Genomic DNA, 21,618 nt, shown 5'->3' with positions numbered 1-21,618 from the left:
CTTGATTCCTATTCGTCCTCTTCTAAACCCTTCCCCACGCTGCCTGGACAGTTGTATGTTTTTGACACAGCGCAAGCTTCTGAAGTACGCTTACAAAATAAAGCAAACTCTGCATGCAGTGGAAATTTACTTCACCAGCTAGATTCCATGCTCAGAACCATCAGCCCCTTCGCTAAATCATACTTTCTCTTCTGGTTCGTCCTTTTTCCACTTCAAAACCGGTCCCGCCCACACGCAGCCGACACGGCATTTCTCGAATCCTATTCGTCCTCTTCCAAACCCTTCCCCACACTGCCTGGATAGTTGTATGTTTTTGACACAGCGCAAGCTACTGAAGTACGCTTACAATATAAAGCAAACTCTGCATGCAGCGAAAATTTACTTCTCCAGCTAGATTCTATGCTCAGAACCATCAACCCCTTCGCTAAATCATACAAACACATGCATGAAATTGCTCAGGCCAATCCAAGAGCATCTGTACGAATGGTTTTCATGGAAAACCCTAGGCAAGATTTACAACGATACAATGCCCCGACATGTCACACTGATGTTTCAGCGATTTTCGTCAGAGAAGATGGTGAACCTCCTGCCGAAAGGGACATTTGCATCTATCCCATAGGCAGCTCCTGTAAACAGATTTCCACGCTCAATATGAATTGCAATCCTGTGGTTTACCCACTTTTCTTCCCTTAAGGAGACATCGGCTGGTACAAAGATTTACAACATGTTCAAGATAAAAGAACCACCAAGCGAATAAGGCTTACTCAATGTCAATTTTACGCGTACAGATTAGCAATGAGGAATACATTTAGTATTTTGCAGTCCAGCGGCAAACTATTCTAACTAGTTTGCATAACAGGAGAAGGTGGGAGCGAAGGATGCCATCTATATGCTACATCGATCCCTCTCTCACTTGGACAGAGGCAGTGGTGCTGTAAGAATTATGTTTCTAGACTTCTCTAACGCCTTCAACACAATCCAACCTCTGTACCTTAGGGACAAGCTGACAGAGATGGGAGTAGATTCATACCTGGTGGCATGAATCGTGGACTATCTTAAAGACAGACCTCAGTATGTGCGTCTTGGGAACTGCAGGTCTGACATTGTGGTCAGCAACACAGGAGCGCCACAAGGGACTGTACTTTCTCCGATCCTGTTCAGCCTATATATATCGGACTTCCAACACAACTCGGAGTCCTGCCACATGCAAAAGTTAGCTGACGACACTGCTATCGTGGGCTGCATCAGGAGTGGGCAGGAGGAGGAGTATAGAGACCTAATCAAGGACTTTGTTAAATGGTGCGACTCAAACCAGCTACACCTGAACACCAGCAAAACCAAGGAGCTGGTGGTGGTTTTTAGGAGGCCCAGACCCCTCATGGACCCCGTGATCATCAGAGATGACTGTGTGCAAATGGTGCAGACCTATAAATTCCTGGGAGTGCAGCTGGATGATAAATTAGACTGGACTGCCAATACTGATGCTCTGTGTAAGAAAGGACAGAGCCGGTTATACTTCCTTAGAAGGCTGGCATCCTTCAACATCTGCAATAAGATGCTGCAGATGTTCTATCAGACTGTTATGGTGAGCGCCGTCTTCTACGCGGTGGTGTGCTGGGGAGGCAGCATTAAGAAGAAAGACGCCTCACGCCTGGACAAACTGGCGAGGAAGGCAGGCTCTGTTGTTGGCATGGAGCTGGACAGTTTGACATCTGTGGCAGAGCGACGGGCTCTCAGCAGGCTCCTATCAGTTATGGAAAATCCACTGCATCCACTAAACGGCGTCATCTCTAGACAGAAGAGCAGCTTCAGCGACAGACTGCTATCACTGTCCTGCTCCACTGACAGACTGAGAAGATCGTTCCTCCCCCAAACTATGCGACTCTTCAATTCCACCCGGGGCGGTAAATGTTAACATTATATAAAGTTATTGTCTGTTTTTACCTGCATTACTATCAATCTTTAATATTGTTTTTTGTATCAGTAAGGTGCTGCTGGAGTATGTGAATTTCCGCCTGGGATTAATAAAGTCTATCTATCTATCTATCCATCCATCCATCCCATCGTAGATGCATATGTTAAAACAGAGGGTGCGTGTCTCAACTATCTCAGATTACATCAACAAGATCTGCGCGTGGAACAATACAAAGGACTATCAGATGCACTGCAAGCAAACGCTGAAAATAACAACGTATGTGTAGGCAAAATGATCATATTACCGTCCACATTTCCAGGAAGTCCAAGATACATGCAACAAAACTATTGGGATGCCATGGCCGTAGTACATAAATTCGGAAAGCCTGATTTATTTATCACTTTCACATGTAATCCTGCTTGGCCGGAAATTCTACATGCACTGTCGGATACCCAAAGACCGGAGCACAGACCTGATATTGTAGTACAAGTCTTTTGGATTAATCTTAAGGAATTACTTAGAGACATTCTACAACAACATCTTTTTGGGGTTGTTATTGTTTTCTAGGGTTAGATCTTTCGACTCATTATCTCTCATCTCCACCAAAACTCCTATTCACAACTGCATCTTTCAAGAAGTATTTATTTCTTCTTGATTTTTGAATTCCTTTCTTACCGTTTTCCATTCCTATTCTTACACTGCTGTATGCTACGGCGGGCGTCGGCTAGTTTTAATTAAAGGAAGATGTTAATGAATGTATGGAGATGCTTAAAACAACACTACTTACGATGTTTTTTGCTGCTGTTACTCTCTCTAGGACTGGGAAAGTTAACACGTTAATTTTTGCGTTTTATGTGGCATGTTTAACGTGTTAAGAAGTATTGTCACATCCATTGCCGGCAACAAGGCAAACGCCTCAGACAGCACTTTGGTCATGGTGACATTTTCGTGTAATTGTTTTTCTTCACATTATGAAACAACAGCTACTAATATGTGGATGAAACACCTCAGTGGGAGGAGGAGGTCCCAGAAGAAGGGGTAGAAGGTGCTAGAAAGTGTGCTTGTTTTGTCGGCACTGGGGACGGAGTAAAGTAAAGCTATCTAAGAACAGTACTTATTTTGAAAAGAAAAACATGCTAAGCTTTTTATGTTACTTTCCCGGTGTTCTAATTTACCAATACAGTTAACAGATTGAAGAAATGATCCTGTGTTTTCTTGTCTTTTTATTAGATTGATAGGTTGTATGACTGGAAAAAGAGCCCAGAAACTGATGTGGTTGCTACTCTGAAAAAACAAAAGAAAAATACAAAGGATGAGTTTGATGAAAGAGCCAAATCTATCATTGTGGAGTTTGCTCAGCAGGTGAAAAGGCTTTATTTTATTATGCTAATTTTCTATTCATATTCATGACCTTGATTTAATTAAAGAACATAGTGATTTCCAAACAAAGCCCAACACTAGAATACATTTAAAATGGAATTTTTTTTTAATAACATTATCAAACCTGAACTGCATTAAGCAGATTTTATAATGTACCAGAGCATATTCTAGGTGCAAAGCAAGAACCAGCTAAGAACAGGGTACTAGTCCATTACTGGGCCCCCTTGTATTTGTAAACGTAATGTAAATGTCTTCAGGATGTGGGAGGAAAACCGGAGAACCCAACAGAAACAAAGACATAGAAACATGCAAACTCTATCCAGACAATAAGCAGATGAGAATTCAACCCAGACTGCAGCAGTACTAACCCCTACATTACCCTGTTTATGTAATAAACACATTCAAATATTTGAAAGTATGAACATTTAAGTAAACTAAAAATTCCAATACTTTTAGAGGTGTAACAGTAATTAACTGTTTTGAATGAATTAGGGCAGAGTGGTGTCTCTGAGGCTAGGGAGCCCAAATAAGCTTGTTTTAGCTTTCATAGATTGTAGCTGAAGTGATGAAACAATTGCATTGACTGATGTGCAATTGTTAGCTATTGGTTATGAAAGTTCTGTGGCTAATTGTAGTTCAGATTTCTATTTAAACAAAGTTTTTCAAAGAAGTTCTGATGGAGATTTAAAATCTGTGTTAAAGTCTTAAGCTAAATTTATTGGCTACATCTGACTGTGATGGATAATGGCACTTTCAGATAAATTTAGTGTTAGGGAAATATAAAATCCTTGTGATCTCCTGACAATGTTGTGTGAGGTTATTTTAAATGTAATTTGAAGTCCCGAGTACACGTTTATTCACTATATGTAAAAATCTGTCATTGAGGGGAAGCTTAGTTCCTCTTTCATTCATTTCTACACAAGTTGCTTTTTTTTTTTTTTTTAAACTTTACACTCGCAAAAACATCATGTCACTTTACCTGCTATGATTTTGATGAGAAGGGGGAGTAATAAGCTTCTGTGACAGTTTTGTGCATGTCATGGATGTTGAATGAGTAAATGTATCATTTTAAAAATAAGCAATCTGAAATAATTTCCCTTACGGTAAATTTGAAAACGTAAATTAGTCTATAATTAAAGTTTCACATAATGTTTTTCTGTCTTAAGGCAAGCAAGTCTGAAAATTCTTTAGTGGTTTTTATCAGAAGGTTTTAAAATTTCTAAACTTTGTACATCATGCTGTATTCAGTGTATATCAATACGAAAGTAATTTTTCTGACAAATTTCCTTGAACAATAATTGTGAGCCATGTTGTTTCATACAGACAGACAGACATTTTGCCTGCAGTAGGTACTTTTCACAGTATAGTCAGTGCAGCTAAAAAAGAGATTATGAATTAATTAATGAAATTAACAAGCTGGGAGTAGATAATGGATGGTACTAATTAAACATAACAGTAATAAACTGTGTAAATTACTATCTTGTACAAGGTAGTGGTGCAAATGTTTGTTTTCAAGCAAACATTTTAAAACAAAATAAGACATTAGCCATATGGAAAATATTGCAAGGGAAGTAAGAAAAATATACAGGAACTGTTTTATTGTAGCATAAGAAGTACAGTGGTCCTAAACCCCCAACCGTTTGCTGGGATTAGAGTTGGCATAGTGAGAAGATGGCCGATGTGTAAATTTTGAACAACCAGTTAAACTTCCCTCCAAATGGGTGAGTATGAATTAGATAAACTTTATGTAAGCTCAGATCACTGAAGACAGGATTTTGTCACATGTAAAAAATATCACATAAGTAGGAGAATGTTAAAATAATGTGTAAACCAATGATTCCATGTCAGAATATTTTCTTACTAAAAAGGATGTAAAAACAATACCTTCTTTAACTGAGGTAGAAGTATTAATGTACATAAGCAGAAATGACGTTGACTGAAGATACAAGCATGGTAACAGTAGTTCAGAGTCTTTTAATGATTGAATATGATGCTAAATCTTGAAACTTTACTAAGCATTCCACCTTTGCAGTAGTTTCTTAAGACTGTCGATATTTTAAGAAGCACTCTACTAATAGCAGGACTTTGCTGTGTGATAAGTTACACAGATAAATGAAGATACTGCTAAAATGTGATCTGCTTAGTCCTGGGAGGTATACGGGTTCATACCGAAAACCTTTTTTTTTATTTTTGTTATGATAGGGATTTTTCTTATACTGCAATACCGGTTTAAATAGCCTAAACAATGTTTGGAACATGGCGCAGCGGGAAACTGCGGGGGACTTTTTTCACTGCTACACCGCTGAACACGCATGCAATGGAGAACATGCGTTAGTGGAGATACTGAGCGGTGAAAATGGATGGAGAACATTCTGAAACTGAAGCTGTAGCAGATGATAAAGTTGAACATGATGACACAGAAAAACTTTTGCCGAAAAAAGGAGCCGTGTCTGTTGTGTGGAGATATTGGTTTTAAAAGGTTGGATGTGGACCAAACAACTATTTACTGCAAATGGTGTTGAGCTAAAGTTGCACCACCTTAGCCGCAAACATGCTTTGGAGTACCATGAATGTATGGAACTAAGATTGGCACCCTCCACGTCCTCAGGTAAAACTGAAAAAGCTAGAAGACACTCGAGTCAGACGTCACTTGTAGACGCGTTTGCTAGAGGACTGCTTACGACAAAAAAAGCAAGCGGTGGATCGAGATAACCAACGCCATTACAATCCATATAGTTCACGTGTCAGTGGACAGAAATTGTTTAACATTAACAGAAAGTGTAGTTGGTTTACAAAAAATATTTACTCTTTATTCCTTTTCTAAGACATGTTCAGTGCAATACAACTTTTGACAAGCACCTCTGGATATTTTACTAAGTCTAAATGCCTCTTTGGATGGTTGAAAATATGTTGTCAAAATTATAGTTTAAGTTGTTTGCAAAATTTGTTCAATAAAAAGGTTCTATATTTTGACTGCAATTGTAATGCAATGTGATTCCTTCTGTTCATTAGTGTCACACCCATTATGGGGCCATGCAAACTTGTATTAATACTTGTGTGCACATTAAAATGTTTTTTTGTACAATGTACAATTCTCACGACAGTGGAATAGGTTATTATTAGCCAGTCTACTGCCGTAATTACAGTGGAAATGTGGTTAACATCCACTCATGCATGGGGAAAAAAACACCGTTGAATACCGTGAAAGTGGTATTATTTTGAAAAATACCGTGATATAGAATTTTGGTCACGCCACCCAGCTCTAGATCTGCTATTCCTTTTGTCTGCCTTCTTAAAATGTTCAGTATTATTACTTTATGATTGCTACTTTTTGGAGTTTCTTTTATATTGTGTTTTTAATTATTTTTTTAAACTTACCCATATTTCTTCTTTACTCTTTTTGCTTTAGGGTTTAAATGCAGCCTTGTTTCATGAAAACAAAGATCCTCGCACTTTTCTTTCTCTGGTTCCCACCTCCGCTCACACTGGAGATGGAATGAGTAATTTAATTGCCTTGCTGGTGGAACTTACTCAGACCATGTTAAGTAAGAGGCTAGCCCACTCTGAAGAGCTACGAGCACAGGTCATGGAGGTATGCAAATTAGATTAAAGAGGTTCTGATGAAACCTGGCTTATCTTCTAAAATAACAGTAGGGAAAAAAGGCAACCACATTATAAGCAATTATTGTGAAAAGTTGTACTCCTCCCTATTGAATGGTACACAAGTTGATTTTAATGTAGAAAATACTTTTGGAAGGATAATGCAGCTCCCGCCCCATTATCAAAGACTCAGTTGTAAGGTTTTTGTTTATTAAATATTTTTGTAATAATGAATCATAATTAAAAATAGCAGGGACGATAACAATGTGATTACATGCATTAGTAGACTACATTACATATATGCTTTTTAACAGTACTTTACAATAATAATAATAATTCATTACATTTATACAATGTCATGTAGTTGAAGAGTTTTCCAATTGTCTATGCCAAACAAGTCAAAATATTTTCTCATGGCCTCTAAACTTCACCTCAAATTGAATCTGGCTGAAGTAGTTCAGTGAGGATGCAGACCTTCATCAAGTTCACGTCTGTGAGGTGGATGGTACATTATGTTGTTCCACACAAGGTAACAGTGCCTTCTAGTAGCTGCTGGTTCCTCTGTACATTTGTCATAATTGCTTTTTTTTTTTTTAAACAAAAGCTGTAATGACATGTCTGTAATGGACAGTTAATGACAAAAAGTTTTGTTTTGTGGGGTGCAACTCAAAGAAAAAGAATAGGCAGCAAAGTCATGCACAGATGGCTTCGCTGACATTTCTATGTGCTAGGGCTTGTAATGGTGGGCTTAGATTCATGGGATAAACATGCTCACAACAGAGTAATTTTCGGGTGTATTTTGTAGTTGAAATGTTGTTTGTTTGCCCAAATTAAACCAGCCAGTGCATTGTTCAGTGGTCCAAAAAGGCAATGGAAATTACCACAGAGGTTTGCCGCCCCAATATGAGGAAGACCAACACTTTTAAACTTTTTCTCCCCTCCACTTCCATGAGCCATGCAGCATATGTGGGTTTCAAGACTCTGTTTTGTATCTGCATGTTTAGGGGCATCTAGACATTTTTTTCACATTTTTATAAGATGTTATTTTTAGTAGCTCCAGCATATCTTTATGTGCTGCTTCTTCCAGAACAATATCACTTAATGATGTTGTCTTTTCCTGCAGGCTGTAATGAATACAATGCAATAACAGGCCCTATAAAGACTAGGACATTTTAAAATTGTGTTATCAGCGGTTTGGCTGACTGTCTTTGCCGTACTTGTAGTCTTTTATATTTTGTCAGCTTTTGTATCTTTGAAACATAAGATTACACCGTGTGCTGTTTATGTTTATTTTTGTGAAGTAACAGAATTGTTTGCTTCCAGGTGAAAGCCCTACCAGGTATGGGGACAACTATTGATGTCATCCTTATTAATGGTTGCTTGAAAGAAGGAGAAACCATCATTGTTCCTGGAGTGGAAGGGCCTATTGTCACTCAGATTAGGGGTCTACTACTGCCTCCACCACTGAAGGAGCTACGTGTTAAAGTAAGCTTATAAACTTCCCATTGCAAAGAAATGTACCATTTGCATTTGTATACCTCAGTCAGTATGAGCTGTTTGACAATAAGAAGAGCTTTAATTTTCAGAGTTCTGAGTGTTGGTGGTAGCCATATGCTTTAGCATTTTGAACTGAGTAAATATCAGTGCTGTTTTTTCCAACAGTTTCGTGAAGCTCTTTGCTTCTGACAGAGGAGTTGCTGAAAAAACACAAAAATTAACTCTGAACTCTTGTTGGAATTCATTCACCCCTTGTACTGTACATATCTAGCTGTATCACTGGCACAGAGTGCGAGTTGTTGAACTGTGCAGTGCATTGCTTTTAATTTTGGATTTAATTCTTCAGTGGCTCCTTTGTGGTAACCTGTTTATACCAGCAGCACTAACTGCACAAACTGGTTGTAGTTTGCTCATTGTGCTTTGCATAGCTTGAAATAATTTCTGCCTTTCCATCTACGAATTTCCTTCAGAAACCTCAGAAGTTCAGCAAATTTGAATTAGTCATTTCATTCTGTGCAACAGAAGATGTAGTTTTTAAGTATGGTGGCTTTTTAACCTCTTCATTACCTTGCTTGTGAGCGGCTTCAATGGCACATACAGTATTTTCTGCTTCTTCCTTGCTTTTATGTGCTGCATTATGTGTGCTAGTATTTGAGTGCCTAATTCATGTGGATACTATAAACACCAACTGAACAAACATCAAACTGAACAACTCCTTTCTCTGCATTTTTAATTTTGTATGCGCATCATTAAAGTTTTTTTTTTTTCAGGTATTTTCATTGTCAAGGTTCACATGCTTTTTTGATTAGATTTTGTTTTTCTTCTTCAAATATCAGTCCATTTTGGCTGAATTGAATATAATGAATTCTTTACTTTTCATAATGAAACTGCCAATGAGTATCTTTTATTATCACAACGCAATTACAAATTAGTGCATATGCATAGTGTAGGTACTGGGAAAATGTAGTCAAATTGTGGGTAAATGATGAGTGATACTGAGTAGCAGCTATCTGTGAGTATCATGATAGTACAGATTAACGTAAGGAAAAGATTTAGCATGTTTATTCAGTCTGTGAATTATGGAGTTGAACAAAGACATTAATTAATGATTATCGTTGGCCAAGTCAAATGGGGAAAAAATTAAAAAAAAGATGAAACGTAATTACACTTATATAGTGCTTTTTCTCACTACTCATAGGTAGCGCATTAGAGACCTGGGATGATTTACAACTAAAATGGGGTATGACTGTGATGGGCAATTAGCTAGGACGTCAGGAGACACCCTACTTGTTTTGAAAGATGCCCAGGGATCTTTTATGATCACAGGGAGTCAGGAACTCGGTTTAAATGTCATCCAAAGAATGACGCCAATTCTACAGCTCAGTGTCCCCGTCACTGCATTGGAGCACTATGATCCACACACAGACCACAGGATAAGTGCCCCCTGGTGGCCTCATCACACCTCTTCCAGCAGAAATTCAAGTTTTTTTCTGGATGGTCTCCCACTGAAGTATTGGTCAGGCCTAAACATAACTAGCTTCAGGTGGATTTCCTGTTCTGAAGTGCATGTGGTATGGCTGCTGACCAAAAAACTAAAAGCAAATTCACTAAATAGTCCTAACACTTCAGATTTCCTGAAGTATTTGAATGATTTTTTGTTTCAAAATGATAGGTTCTAAGTGTATGTGTACTTACTTTTTGATTACTTTTTGATGCATTTCCAACACAGAGCTTGAGCTTGCTGCCATAATTGACATAGCACAGATGTGCTGCCATTGTTCTGCTTCTCAGATGTGACAAAGAATAAAATTTTAGTATTATCCTTAAAGCTTAATAACAGCTAGATTTAAAAGATATAAAAATTGTAGCACAACAAAGATGTTAAACATGTTTAGAAATGGGTGAGAGATTGTCAGTAAATATGTATGGAAAATTCTCATGTTACTAAAATTGAATGTGCAGAAATAGTGAAAAGTCCTGCTCTGAAATTCAAATTTTGACTTTTAAAACCTGTTTTAAACCAATAGTTGTAAATGTTTATTAACTCTGGTTAGAGCTGGTTTCACATAGCCCTTTGCTTTGGTTTGTATTGCAGCAAGTTGTGAGCACCAGGAAGTATAAACTTCAAAGCAAAGAATGTTGCGATGTTCATCTTTCAGTTGGTGTCGCACCAGAGAGACATTTTCCTGTTGTGTTGCTCGTGTGTGTTCTTGTGGAGAAGTAGACGGTTTAAGCTGTGTCTCATTTTGTGAATACACTTTTTAAATTAAACAAATGACCTCAATGGACACTGAGTTTCTGGTATCCTTCGTAAAGCAGCCAGTGATAAAAGAATATCACCAAATCTTAAAAGTTTTCAAATATCCAAATTATAGTAATTGTTGAGTCATTCATGGCAGTGTTCTATTGCAGAATCAGTATGAGAAGCACAAAGAAGTATCCACGGCTCAAGGAGTTAAGATTCTTGGAAAGGACCTGGAGAAGACTCTAGCAGGCCTTCCCCTGCTGGTAGCTTATAAAGAGGATGAAATTCCTGTATTAAAGGTAGGCTATTTTTCTGAAATTCTCTGTGAAGCCTGAATTAAATGTCACACTTCATATCCATTTCAGTATTTCTGTATAAAATAAAAATTTCCTTTATGTGTGAGCAGATGTCTCGTGCCTTCATAAGCAGAACATGCAGACAGCTGTCATGAGTCTGGGTTATCAAACCTCCAAGTCAAAATTTATGCAGTGTATCATGTACAAAGTCTTCTATGCCTACACTGATAACAATGATGTACCTGTAATTAAAAAAAATGGAAATTGAGTCAGTAGGTTTTTATGTTACTCAGTTTTCCCAATATTCAGTGTACAAAGTTGCAAATTCTATTACATATTTAGTTCTCAAAAATATTTCTGTGTTAAAGGAAAATAGTTTAACCCACAGCTGTCTAAAAACTGTATCTACATTGTAAAGGCCAGCCCGGACACAGGTTCAAAGCACACAGGTCTTTTATTTTCTTTTTCCCCCTTGTGGAAACGTCTTCCCCGTTCCCACAAGCACAACAACATAGGCCCAAACACCAAAACTTCTTTCTTTCTTTTTCTTTCTTTCTTTCTTTCTTTCTTTCTTTCTTTCTTTCTTTCTTTCTTTCTTTCTTTCTTTCTTTCTTTCTTTCTTTCTTTCTTTCTTTCTTTCTTTCTTTCTTTCTTTCTTTCTTTCTTTCTTTCTTTCTTTCTTTCTTTCTTTCTTCCTTCCTTCGTCTCTCTCCTCCCACATCTGGCTCTTGGGGTAGTGGCTGCTGGCTCCTTTTGTAAGGCACCCAGAAGTGCTGCAGGTGCTTCATTGCTTGTTTCCGGCTGCACTTCCAGGTGTGGTGGAAGAACCACCCACACAGGCTCAGGAGCCACTGCACCCATGGACCCCAATGGGGTATCTGAGGCACCACTGCCATCCAGGGGGGTTGCAATCTAGCATTCCAGGGGAGGTATTGTGCAGCCCATGCCTGTTCCCCCAGACCATATGCAGAAGAGGCGTCCGCCACAACATCTACTTTTCAAAAACCTATACCCACATACCGAAATGGAACATGCTAAGCAGTATTTCTTTTCTTTTTTTTGTGGTCCAAACTAAAAAAGCACAAAAAGTAATGTACATGGAACAGATCCCTCAAAACTCTCATTGCCCCCATCAATTGTTAGTGATTCTTCATCCATTGACATCACCAAGGGCTTTAGCTGTTTGTCCACACCTAACTTTCATTCACATCTGGTTTTCACTGCCTAGGCACGAAACCAATCTGCATTGCTATTACTTTCACCTTATCCCTGCTAAGTTTCTATAGAAGGCCCTCAACCACACCATTACCTGCTCCACATGCTTGATTGACACTCAATGTAGTTTAAAAGTAGACACATTTTCCAGTCCTCAAGTATTTTCCCTTCACAGGCAGTCATTTTCCACAGATCTGTCAACCATTCATCTGCAGAACTTTCTGTTGCCTTCAGCATTTCCAGCACCACTTCACTTGGCCCCACTGCGTTACCTGTGTTCATCTTCTTCAGTGCTTTGGTGACCTTCTCTTAAAAAAAATGTTCAGCTTGGTCTGTTTTCTCGGCCATTTTTCCTCCTGATTGTACAGTTTCTTCATATGCTACTTACAGGTTCCCTTAATCCCATTACTATCGATCACAATGTTCCCTTCAGCATTTTTCAAGCAGTTTACACCTCCCTCATCCTGTCTGTCTTTTGTCATCTACTTTATAATCCTGAACTCCCCATATGTTAGCTTCTAGTGCCCTTCCAACGGCCTTTCTATCATTTGGACTTGTCTGTTTTATGGATCACCCACTACTTGTGACACAAGTCAGAAGAAAAGACATACTTCAGAACATCAGGGATATGAACTAAAATTTACTGTAAACTTACAGTATTGCCTACTGATCAAGAATATTACAAAACAGAAAAAGCAACATGTGCTTGTAGTCAGTTCTATATTAATGAACATTCAAGAGATCTAAAATAAATCTTTTGTGCTACATTTACAAAATTAAAACGGTCCCAAGATAATACTGTGAAAAAAGTTTTGACTTTATAATTGATGTTTAAATGTGTAACTGGGAAAATTAAGTTTTTTTTCTTAATAAAAGTTCCAAGGGAATTACTTTAGACAAAATGCATCATGTAGTACACTTTCTAATTCAACAATATTTTTGCGTAGAAGGAAGTCAATTCTATTTACAAATGTCATGAAGGGCATGAACTAACCTTTGATTCAGACCTTCTTGTAAGGTAAAATTAGCAGACTGTATAGGCACCAGGCTTGAAGTCGCTAGTTCATTTGCATTAAGAAGGTTGACAGCACATGTTGATGGAGGAGTTCCCATATCATTGATAAATAATTTGCCAGTGAAATGACGTTTATTTTTTCTGTTTTTGCTTTAGGATGAACTGATTAGAGAGCTGAAACAAACTCTCAGTTCCATTAAGCTTGAAGAAAAAGGAGTGTATGTCCAGGCATCTACTCTTGGTTCCTTAGAAGCTCTACTTGAATTTCTGCGGACTTCAAAAGTGCCCGTAAGTTTTCCTGTCTTTAAAATTAAAAAAAGGTACTATGCATTTCATCACATAAATGTGAACATATCGTAGATTTTATTTTCCACAAGGTTTTCTATGACCTGGGCTGAATAGTAGGATTTTTATTCTTATATGTAGCATGTCCATCATTACCCAGGAGGCACTTGTATTGTAGTTGGTTCTCTCCTCTTGTGTTGAGCTTTTGTTTCAGCCATGTTTGTGAGTGATCCTGCGCTCTGTCTGTGACTTGGTGTCCCTTCATCCATTCTTTTGTACCATCCTCTTCTGTGCCTATAAAATATTTTTCAACCAATAACTGAAAACCCCTTTTGTAATAAATTAAAAAAAAAAAAAGTTTACTCATAACATAAGAATAAGTGAAGACAGATGTGTTAAGTTACATATGGATTCAAGACAAAGGAATAACTAAACATAAATGTAAGTTAACTTTTTCCTCTCTCTTTCTCCCATAAAGGGACACAGACTTATGAATGATATGTTTCTTCCTAAATTTTTCATACAAGTAACTGTTTCACACTGTACTCAGTCCTGAAAAACAATAAACCCTGTAATTCTTAAAGAACATGCCAAAAGTGATTCTACTTCGTTGGGCCCTTGAGCAAGGCCCTTAACCTGCAATTGCTCCATCCTGGATATGACGTTAATCTGCATCCAGCCCTGTAGGTAGGCCCTCCAACCTGCAGGGAAAAACCTGGGGGTTGGTGGCAGAATTGGCACTCCAGCCACCATAAAAAACCTCCCTCTGGTCCCATTCCATTTGAACTAGTGTGGTGCTGAGTTGGTTTGTCATGTGGTGGGTGCAGCAATGTACTGTATCAGCGCGTGCCCCTAACCTCTCTCTGCCCAAGGAAATATTTTTAATTTGTTTATTATTGTGAAGTTTGAAACTTATCAGTAACTTTTATTGGGTTCATCTGCTCTTGCCCTGGAAGATTAACACACACACACATACATATAATCCTAGCAAAGTCTTGAGTGATACCTGTTGCCAGTCACTCCACAGTATTTTGCATAAGATTCTTCATATAGGATTCAGTATCACCAGCTCTAACAAACATGTAGATGTCATCGCAACAAATATAAACGTGCAACTGTTTTAGTTATATGCCACTTACTAACCAAACTATGTCTCGCTTTTACTGCCGTTGTTCTAATTATTGAGGGGGGACCACAATAGCCTTGATAAACCCTGTGAATAAGAAAGTACTTGCCTAACTCACACTTGGTACCCTTTTATTATTTCAATTACTAAAGGCATAATATAGAAAATATAAAAGCAATCTAGTATTTATTAATGTATAACAATACCAAATAGATGAAAATATAATAAAAATGAAACAGCAAAGTCTGGATATAAACAGTCTTAGAATAATTTTAATGAAAATCATAAATGTCAAGGGGTTAATGTTGCGCTGGGCGGATTTTGGCTTAGCGATTTGGTGTTATTCATCGGTGACATTGTCTGATGTCCAGATCAGATGGTCTCATATCTCTTGATGTCGCTCCCTGTGTCGTACTTATCATTGGCTTCTCTTCCTGTTTTTGGTCCGTATTGATGTTAAAATGCACACATGGGGTTTTGGGACATGTGACATTGCATACATTTGATTGGCTATCTTGTCCTCTTGATGAACAACTCTAATTAAAGTGTTTGATCTTGTAAGTACCTCTGTACTCCTTCCTTTCTCAAGCTGTAAACTAATTTGTAGCCCTACTGTGTCCATCTGTTGCAGGACATAAATGAATTAAAACCGGTTCTGTGGCATCTGTACTTCTTTCCCAATGCCAGGTTATAAACTAATTGGAAAAGAAACTGACTGGAGTAAATACATAAATAGTACAGTAAAAAAGAAGTTTGCAATGCCTGTTATTAAAGACCTGTAAATTCAGTTCATCCTGGTTCGTTTGAGCAAAATAATTAAAATTTATATAAAGAGTTTGCAGTTCAAAAATGGAAGATTTTTCCATATCAGTACAATTTGGAACTGGCTTTTAAATGCACTTGTCAGATTTCTGTTCTTTTAGCTTTTTGGATGGATAAAACCTTCTGTAGTTTGTTTTTCAATCTCAAAAAATGTTTCATAATATTGAAGTCAAAAGTATAAACACAACATTTTTACTTGGATCTTGTTGTCTCTCAAAAGCTGGAATGACGCTTTGTTCCTGCAGTGATTTCTCGTCTCATATAAAGTAGGGCAGAGAGATCTTCAGTGGTTTGATAATCTATGGCGATATTGTGCTGAATATTTAGTCTTTTACAAAGTTACTAATAAACATTATTCCTGCCAAACTTGGTAAAAAATTGGCAACACCTTCATTATAATGAAATTTCCATTTTTGGCACTATGCATTTGTTGTTATATTTTTATTAAATGTATGTAAAAGTATAGCTCCTGTTTGCGGGCATTTCCTTGAATTATCTGGTAAAGATGCGGCCAGCATTGAAGGACCAAGACTCAACAGGCAGTAGTCCGTTTTGTCATGGGGTAGATCTGAAATGTTGAAATGCATGGGTGATACGACACGTACATTAGTCATTTCATGTCAGAGTGGGTGTTTGAAAGCTCTGCTGACCACTGATTTACAATTTTGACTTCTCTCAATGTGAGAGAGTCCTTCAAAATCAAGGGATCTAGATTTCAACTATTTAGAGAAGAACTTTTTGAACCAATTACCAAGGTGAGTTTTCTCCTTAGCCTCAAGGAATGGTTGTGAAGAAAACTTTTTCAAAGGTGCTTTTTCCACTACATGGTCACTCGTATAACAAAGCGAGTTTCTGAGAGAACTGGAGACTAGAGCTGGTGAAAGCCATTTGTTTAATTAGAGCTGCAGTATCATTGGAGCCTTGATACTAAGAAACACCAGTGTTGGGACTGGGAGACTGAAAGTGGAAGGTTATCAAGCAAAGTGGCGAGTGGGAATACTTTTTAGAAGAGACGGCTCTCTGGGTAAGCCAAGAACAAATCACACGGTTAAGAGAAAGTGTACTTTTTCAAATCTGCAAGAGCATTTGGTGGTTGAGCAATGAATTAATAGAAAGTAACAGACGAGGAAATAAAAATGACACAGATAAGAATTCAGAAGAGACGGTAAATATTTGAGGTACAGTACATCTGGCACATTTAAAGGGAAACCCACAATAATCAGTCACTTATTGGTACCCCCAGTAGAAACTAGAAATGGTCAGTTTTGTAGTGGTGATGACATCGTTTAGTTACCATAATAAAGTATTTCTCTCTCTCTGCCAGTTTAATGGACATTTTCTGAGTCAATTACTTAATTTTTACAGTATGCTGGGATCAACATTGGACCCGTTCACAAGAAGGATGTCATGAAGGCTTCAACAATGTTGGAGCATGATCCCCAGTAGGTTTCTTTATTTTTCTCTTTTAATTTTCTTTATTTGATGCTTATATAAATAGGTTTCTGAATTACATTTAACTGAGTTGAAACTTGCTACTTTCTGCTTTACCATCAGGTCAGGCTGAAATTTTAATTTTTTTCAATGCCGTATTTTTACATACGAGTGGTCATTTTTGTTTCTTGTTTTTTTTTTTTTTTTTTTTTTATGACGGTTCATTTAGTTTTCTTCATAGTTTTTTCCTTTTTTTTTTTATTTTAAGTAGAATGATTAACACGGTGGTTGTGTTTAACAATATAATAATGTAAACTACCCCTTAAAAGGAGAACTGTGGGGAATTCCAGTTTGTTGATAAAGAGAGTGGCTGTACCCAGACGTTTATTTTCTGTAGTCTTCCACATTCGCTCCTATGGACAGTGAAGATGACACATTTTCCTAAACACATCTAATGCAATTTAGACATTAACAACCACTGCTCCTTTAGACATTTTAGTTTTCAGCCTGTGAATAATACTTGGACCACTTAGTGGTCCCATATTTAAGTTAACCTTCAGGTAGTTCTTAAATACGTAAGTCACTTTGGGAGAGGAAGCAGTGATCAAAGAAGAGTATTGTATCCTTTAAAATGATAATATTTATTGAATGAAAGCAAAGAAAAATGATATTAACTGCCAACATTGTTTGTATGGTGCAGACTGTGACTGTTCCTTAGTGTCCATTCCAACACTTGGCTGTTTTCTTATTCACAGAGTTGTCTCCGTTTTTATTTCCATATTTAAACAGTCACTTGTTAATGGTAAGTTGAGAGGTTTCTCGATGCCCTTTATTGAATGTATTATTGAATATTTCAGGTATGCAGTTATTCTCGCTTTTGATGTGAAGATTGAACGAGACTCACAAGAGCTCGCTGACAGCTTAGGTGTTCGAATCTTCAGTGCAGAAATCATCTACCACTTGTTTGATGCCTTCACAAAATACAGAGAAGACTACAAGAAGCAGAAACAGGAAGAATTTAAGTAAGTAATATCAACCTGAAACAAAGTGTTTTAAGATTTAAAGCATGAAACAAATGTGTAGAGGTGTTCCTGTTTGACTGAGATTACGCATGTCGTTTAAATTCACGTCCGTGTTCATCAGTTAATTCTGTGTTGTTCTGACATCCCACAGTTTAGGTGCTGCTGTTCCTTGTTACTACTTTATGTAAAGGTTGTGCAAGACTTCTGGTTCCCTCAGAGACCATTACAGATATAAGAACATTTAGAAACGTAGGACATTTTTATAAAAATGCAAAAGTACACAGATGGAAAACACTTTCCCTGCTTGAAAGAAATGAAATATTTCCCAGCCCATGCTAGTACAACTCTACAAAGCCATAAGTGAAAGTGATATCACATATTCCATTGTTGTCGGCGTTCCAGTCAAAAAAGAAATTATGTTGTGTTGTGAGGTCTGCTGAGAAAATAAAATAAATGGCTGTGTCCTTCCATTGGTTGTTGACCGGTATGCATCTAATGTCACTTAGCATGTCAAAAAGAGAGCCACTGACTCACGTCATCCAGGTCATTACTGTATGTGTTCCAAAAAGTCCTCTTTGGTAAACACTTTAAGCCAATTAAACTGAAAACTAAAACTAATAGACAGCTAAACAGTTTCTTTCTTTGGGCCAAAGCCCTCACAAACCAGTAATTTAGCCTGATTCAACACTTATTTGTGTGTTGTTTTGCACGTTTATGTTTGTGCGTACGCAGTATACACACACACACACACATTCATTTGCATATCTCCTTTATAAATGCACTATTCTGCAGCTGTTTATAATGTATGTTGTTTAGCATCTGTATGTTATTTATTATTTGTATATGACGTTGTGTTATAACTATCAAATTAAATCCCTGTACGTGAAGTACTGCTGGAGAGAGCTGATTCTGAGGCTGAACTTTAGAACTGAAACTAGGGGCTCACTCATCTCTGCTCCTCTGTTCCCTCGTAATGGTCATCATTCTGGTCCCATGGTCCACCTTACCACAGAACCATTTTGTTTTTTCATCCTTCCTTTCTCCTCCAAGTACTTTTATATTCTGAATGCCTCAAGTGAATTCACTTTCAGGGTCTCCAAGCTAAAGGGGTCTTGGTAAATCCTAGGTAAGCAATTTGTACACGTTAATTTGAAGTTCAGTTCTATTATCCATCTTGTAGAAACCTTTGGAAATTCACAGGTTTGGCTTTCAACCTTCAGTGTAAACAGCATGTGAGTAAAGATGACGTTGCCTGACGTTACGGTTACAAAGCCTACAAAACTGTTTACACTCTGGACAGGTTTGCTCCATTAAGGCTCAAAAATCCCAAAAGTTGAAAATTCTTTTTTTCATTTCAGGAACATTGCAGTATTTCCATGCAAGCTTCGGATTATTCCACAGTGTATTTTTAACTCCAGAGACCCAATTGTCATGGGAGTGCATGTTGAGGGTGGAGTCCTTCGATTTGGCACCCCGTTATGTGTGCCAAGTAAAGGGGTAAGCTACTGCTAAAATAATTTAAGAATATTTAAAGACACTTGCTGTTCGAGCACATGTTATGTATGTATATCAGCACAATGTGTTTGAAGTAATTATTAAAATTGAACTTTTTATTATGTTTACATATTATTAGCTCAAATAGCAGATCACAGTGGATATGTTTAATATTTTTTTTCCAATTGGAATTTCACATTATCGTTTTAAGAGTTTAGTTTAGAAACTCTTGCGATACATTTAGCGTAGAGTATGCCACAGGAGAGGGCAAAAGGCTAATTAGTTTTTCTCTTTCCTGATGAACTTTTAACAAAGTTAAAAAATATATGCAAATTTATGGGGCTAAATATTTGGCTGCTTTCAAAATTGACACTGTAGGTCAGCCCTCTCAGACTCGGGCTCAAATACAATGTAAAGTCACTGTGTTTTGGACATTCTAGATACTATTAAAAGCGCACTCCTGTGATATGTGCACCCAGCAGCAGCGAGCTCAAGTCATGTGGCCATTTAGTAATGTTCACCACTTGAAGCCATGCGAATGTTTCCATCCAGCTGACAGTGCAGTGTATGTGATGGTGAGTTCCTGCTCACTTGAAATTAAACATTCTGATGTGGCCTTTTCCAATATGTGATTTGCACAGAACAGATTTGAGCCATCGTCTGCACAGTGAGAACGCACAAGGCTCTGTTAGCAGCTCAGACTGAGACTGAGGAAGTCACTTGGATGAGTGATGTAACGTATCTCCCTGGAAAAAAAAAACTATGTCCAGATGAACTGAATTAACTTTCTAGAATTTCCTTACTTGGATTATCGATCAAGCATCGAGATAAATGAGTAAAGGATCATTGCAGCAGGAGTGCAGGTTGCAGAGCCGTCAAATTGTGGACCTGCTGCTCTGCGATTTTGCCTGTGTTTGCTAAATGCACTTTCCTACGTTGTTGTAGGCAGAAACACGTCAACTTAAAAGATTCATTTTGATTGGGATAAGCCAAATCTAATGAATTACTTTCCTTTTTTGAAAGAGAAATATAGTTTTATATTAAGCATTTTCAATAATTTCTACATCTGAGTTCTTATATTCATTTTTTTGTTTCAATGTCAAATGTTTGTTCATGGCAGCAAAGAAAAAAGTTAGACAGGAGGCCACAGACATTCATAGTTATCTAAAAAAAAAAAAAACGAAATCACTGCCCTCGGTGTTTGCCCACAAGGACATAAAAGGAGCTAGCGATTAAATCTACAAACCCACCAATCCATGACTGTGCTGCGGGGGCTCGAGCCCACCCCAACCGCATCAGCACTTGTCATTCACGCACATATCCACACTTGCTCATGTAAAACCAATTTAAAGTGTCTGCCGTATTAAACACAAGTCTGAGATAAAAAAGAAACATCCAAACTCTCCACAGTTTAGTCCCGTTGACTGCATTACTGCTGTGCATATTGGAGAAATTTCTCAACACTTGCTAGCTTGTGATGTCCTGTTCAGTGTAAAACGTGTGAGTGAAGTGACCCTGGCCAGTATAAGAAATGAAAAAAGGCAGTTATTAAAAAAAATTAACATATCAAAAAAATGTGTGAGTGCCGTAGGTTGGTGTTTTGTTCAGAGGGATTGTAATGCACTTTTACGCTGAAGCTGGATGAAGCACCAAAGCAGCATGTGTTTATGGTGGAGCATATGATGATGTTAACCTTAATTTTCAAAAAGTAAGAAACTAGTCATCACCTTACAAAAGATAAGCCAACTCTACCCGCTGATGCACACAATCCTTAAGTGCGCAAAGAGACAGCAAATGGAACAACTTTATCAGAGTCCCGTGATGTTAAACATGGTGTCCCATAAGCATCAGCTTTTTTTAGTTTCTCTTTTGATTTTAAGTTGATTTAAAGTTTGCAGATGACCTTAGACTGTGTAGATTAACTGGCACCTTAGAATCTACTAAATTGTTTTCCATGGTCCCTTGCAAATTAGGTTAAACAAACCTTTTGTACAAATGCTAGGAAATATGACATTGAATTACAGGGACATGGAGCAACTTACCAAGTTAGTGACTCGGAGTCAATGCTGAGGGCAGATGTGGTGTGTGTGAAGTGAACAGGAACAGTATAACAAAAAAAAAAAGACAATGCTGAACGTGAAGAGGCCAGATGAGCTGTCCTTGTGGCAACCCTTTTTGTATTCTTGTACCTGATTTTGCTTTTTTGAAAGAATTTACCATTCAAATATATGAAAGAACTGGTCTCTGGTTCCCCTGACCATCTTTTTCTTCCCTT

At 37.7% G+C, this 21,618-nt stretch overlaps 1 protein-coding gene across 1 annotated transcript in view; it reads left to right on the top strand.

The window, feature by feature from the left end:
* Positions 1 to 21,618, top strand: part of eif5b (eukaryotic translation initiation factor 5B) — a 79,386-nt gene that overhangs the window by 55,046 nt on the left and 2,722 nt on the right. The window contains 8 exon segments of the mRNA XM_028800618.2: positions 3,146 to 3,277; positions 6,705 to 6,887; positions 8,219 to 8,380; positions 10,805 to 10,936; positions 13,320 to 13,451; positions 16,762 to 16,838; positions 17,685 to 17,849; positions 19,208 to 19,346. Coding sequence (XP_028656451.2) covers positions 3,146 to 3,277; positions 6,705 to 6,887; positions 8,219 to 8,380; positions 10,805 to 10,936; positions 13,320 to 13,451; positions 16,762 to 16,838; positions 17,685 to 17,849; positions 19,208 to 19,346 — 1,122 coding nt within the window.

This window comes from Erpetoichthys calabaricus, chromosome 4 (assembly GCF_900747795.2).
Source record: "Erpetoichthys calabaricus chromosome 4, fErpCal1.3, whole genome shotgun sequence".
Classification (NCBI taxonomy): domain Eukaryota; kingdom Metazoa; phylum Chordata; class Cladistia; order Polypteriformes; family Polypteridae; genus Erpetoichthys; species Erpetoichthys calabaricus.
This window is presented reverse-complemented; position numbering and strand designations above follow the sequence as displayed.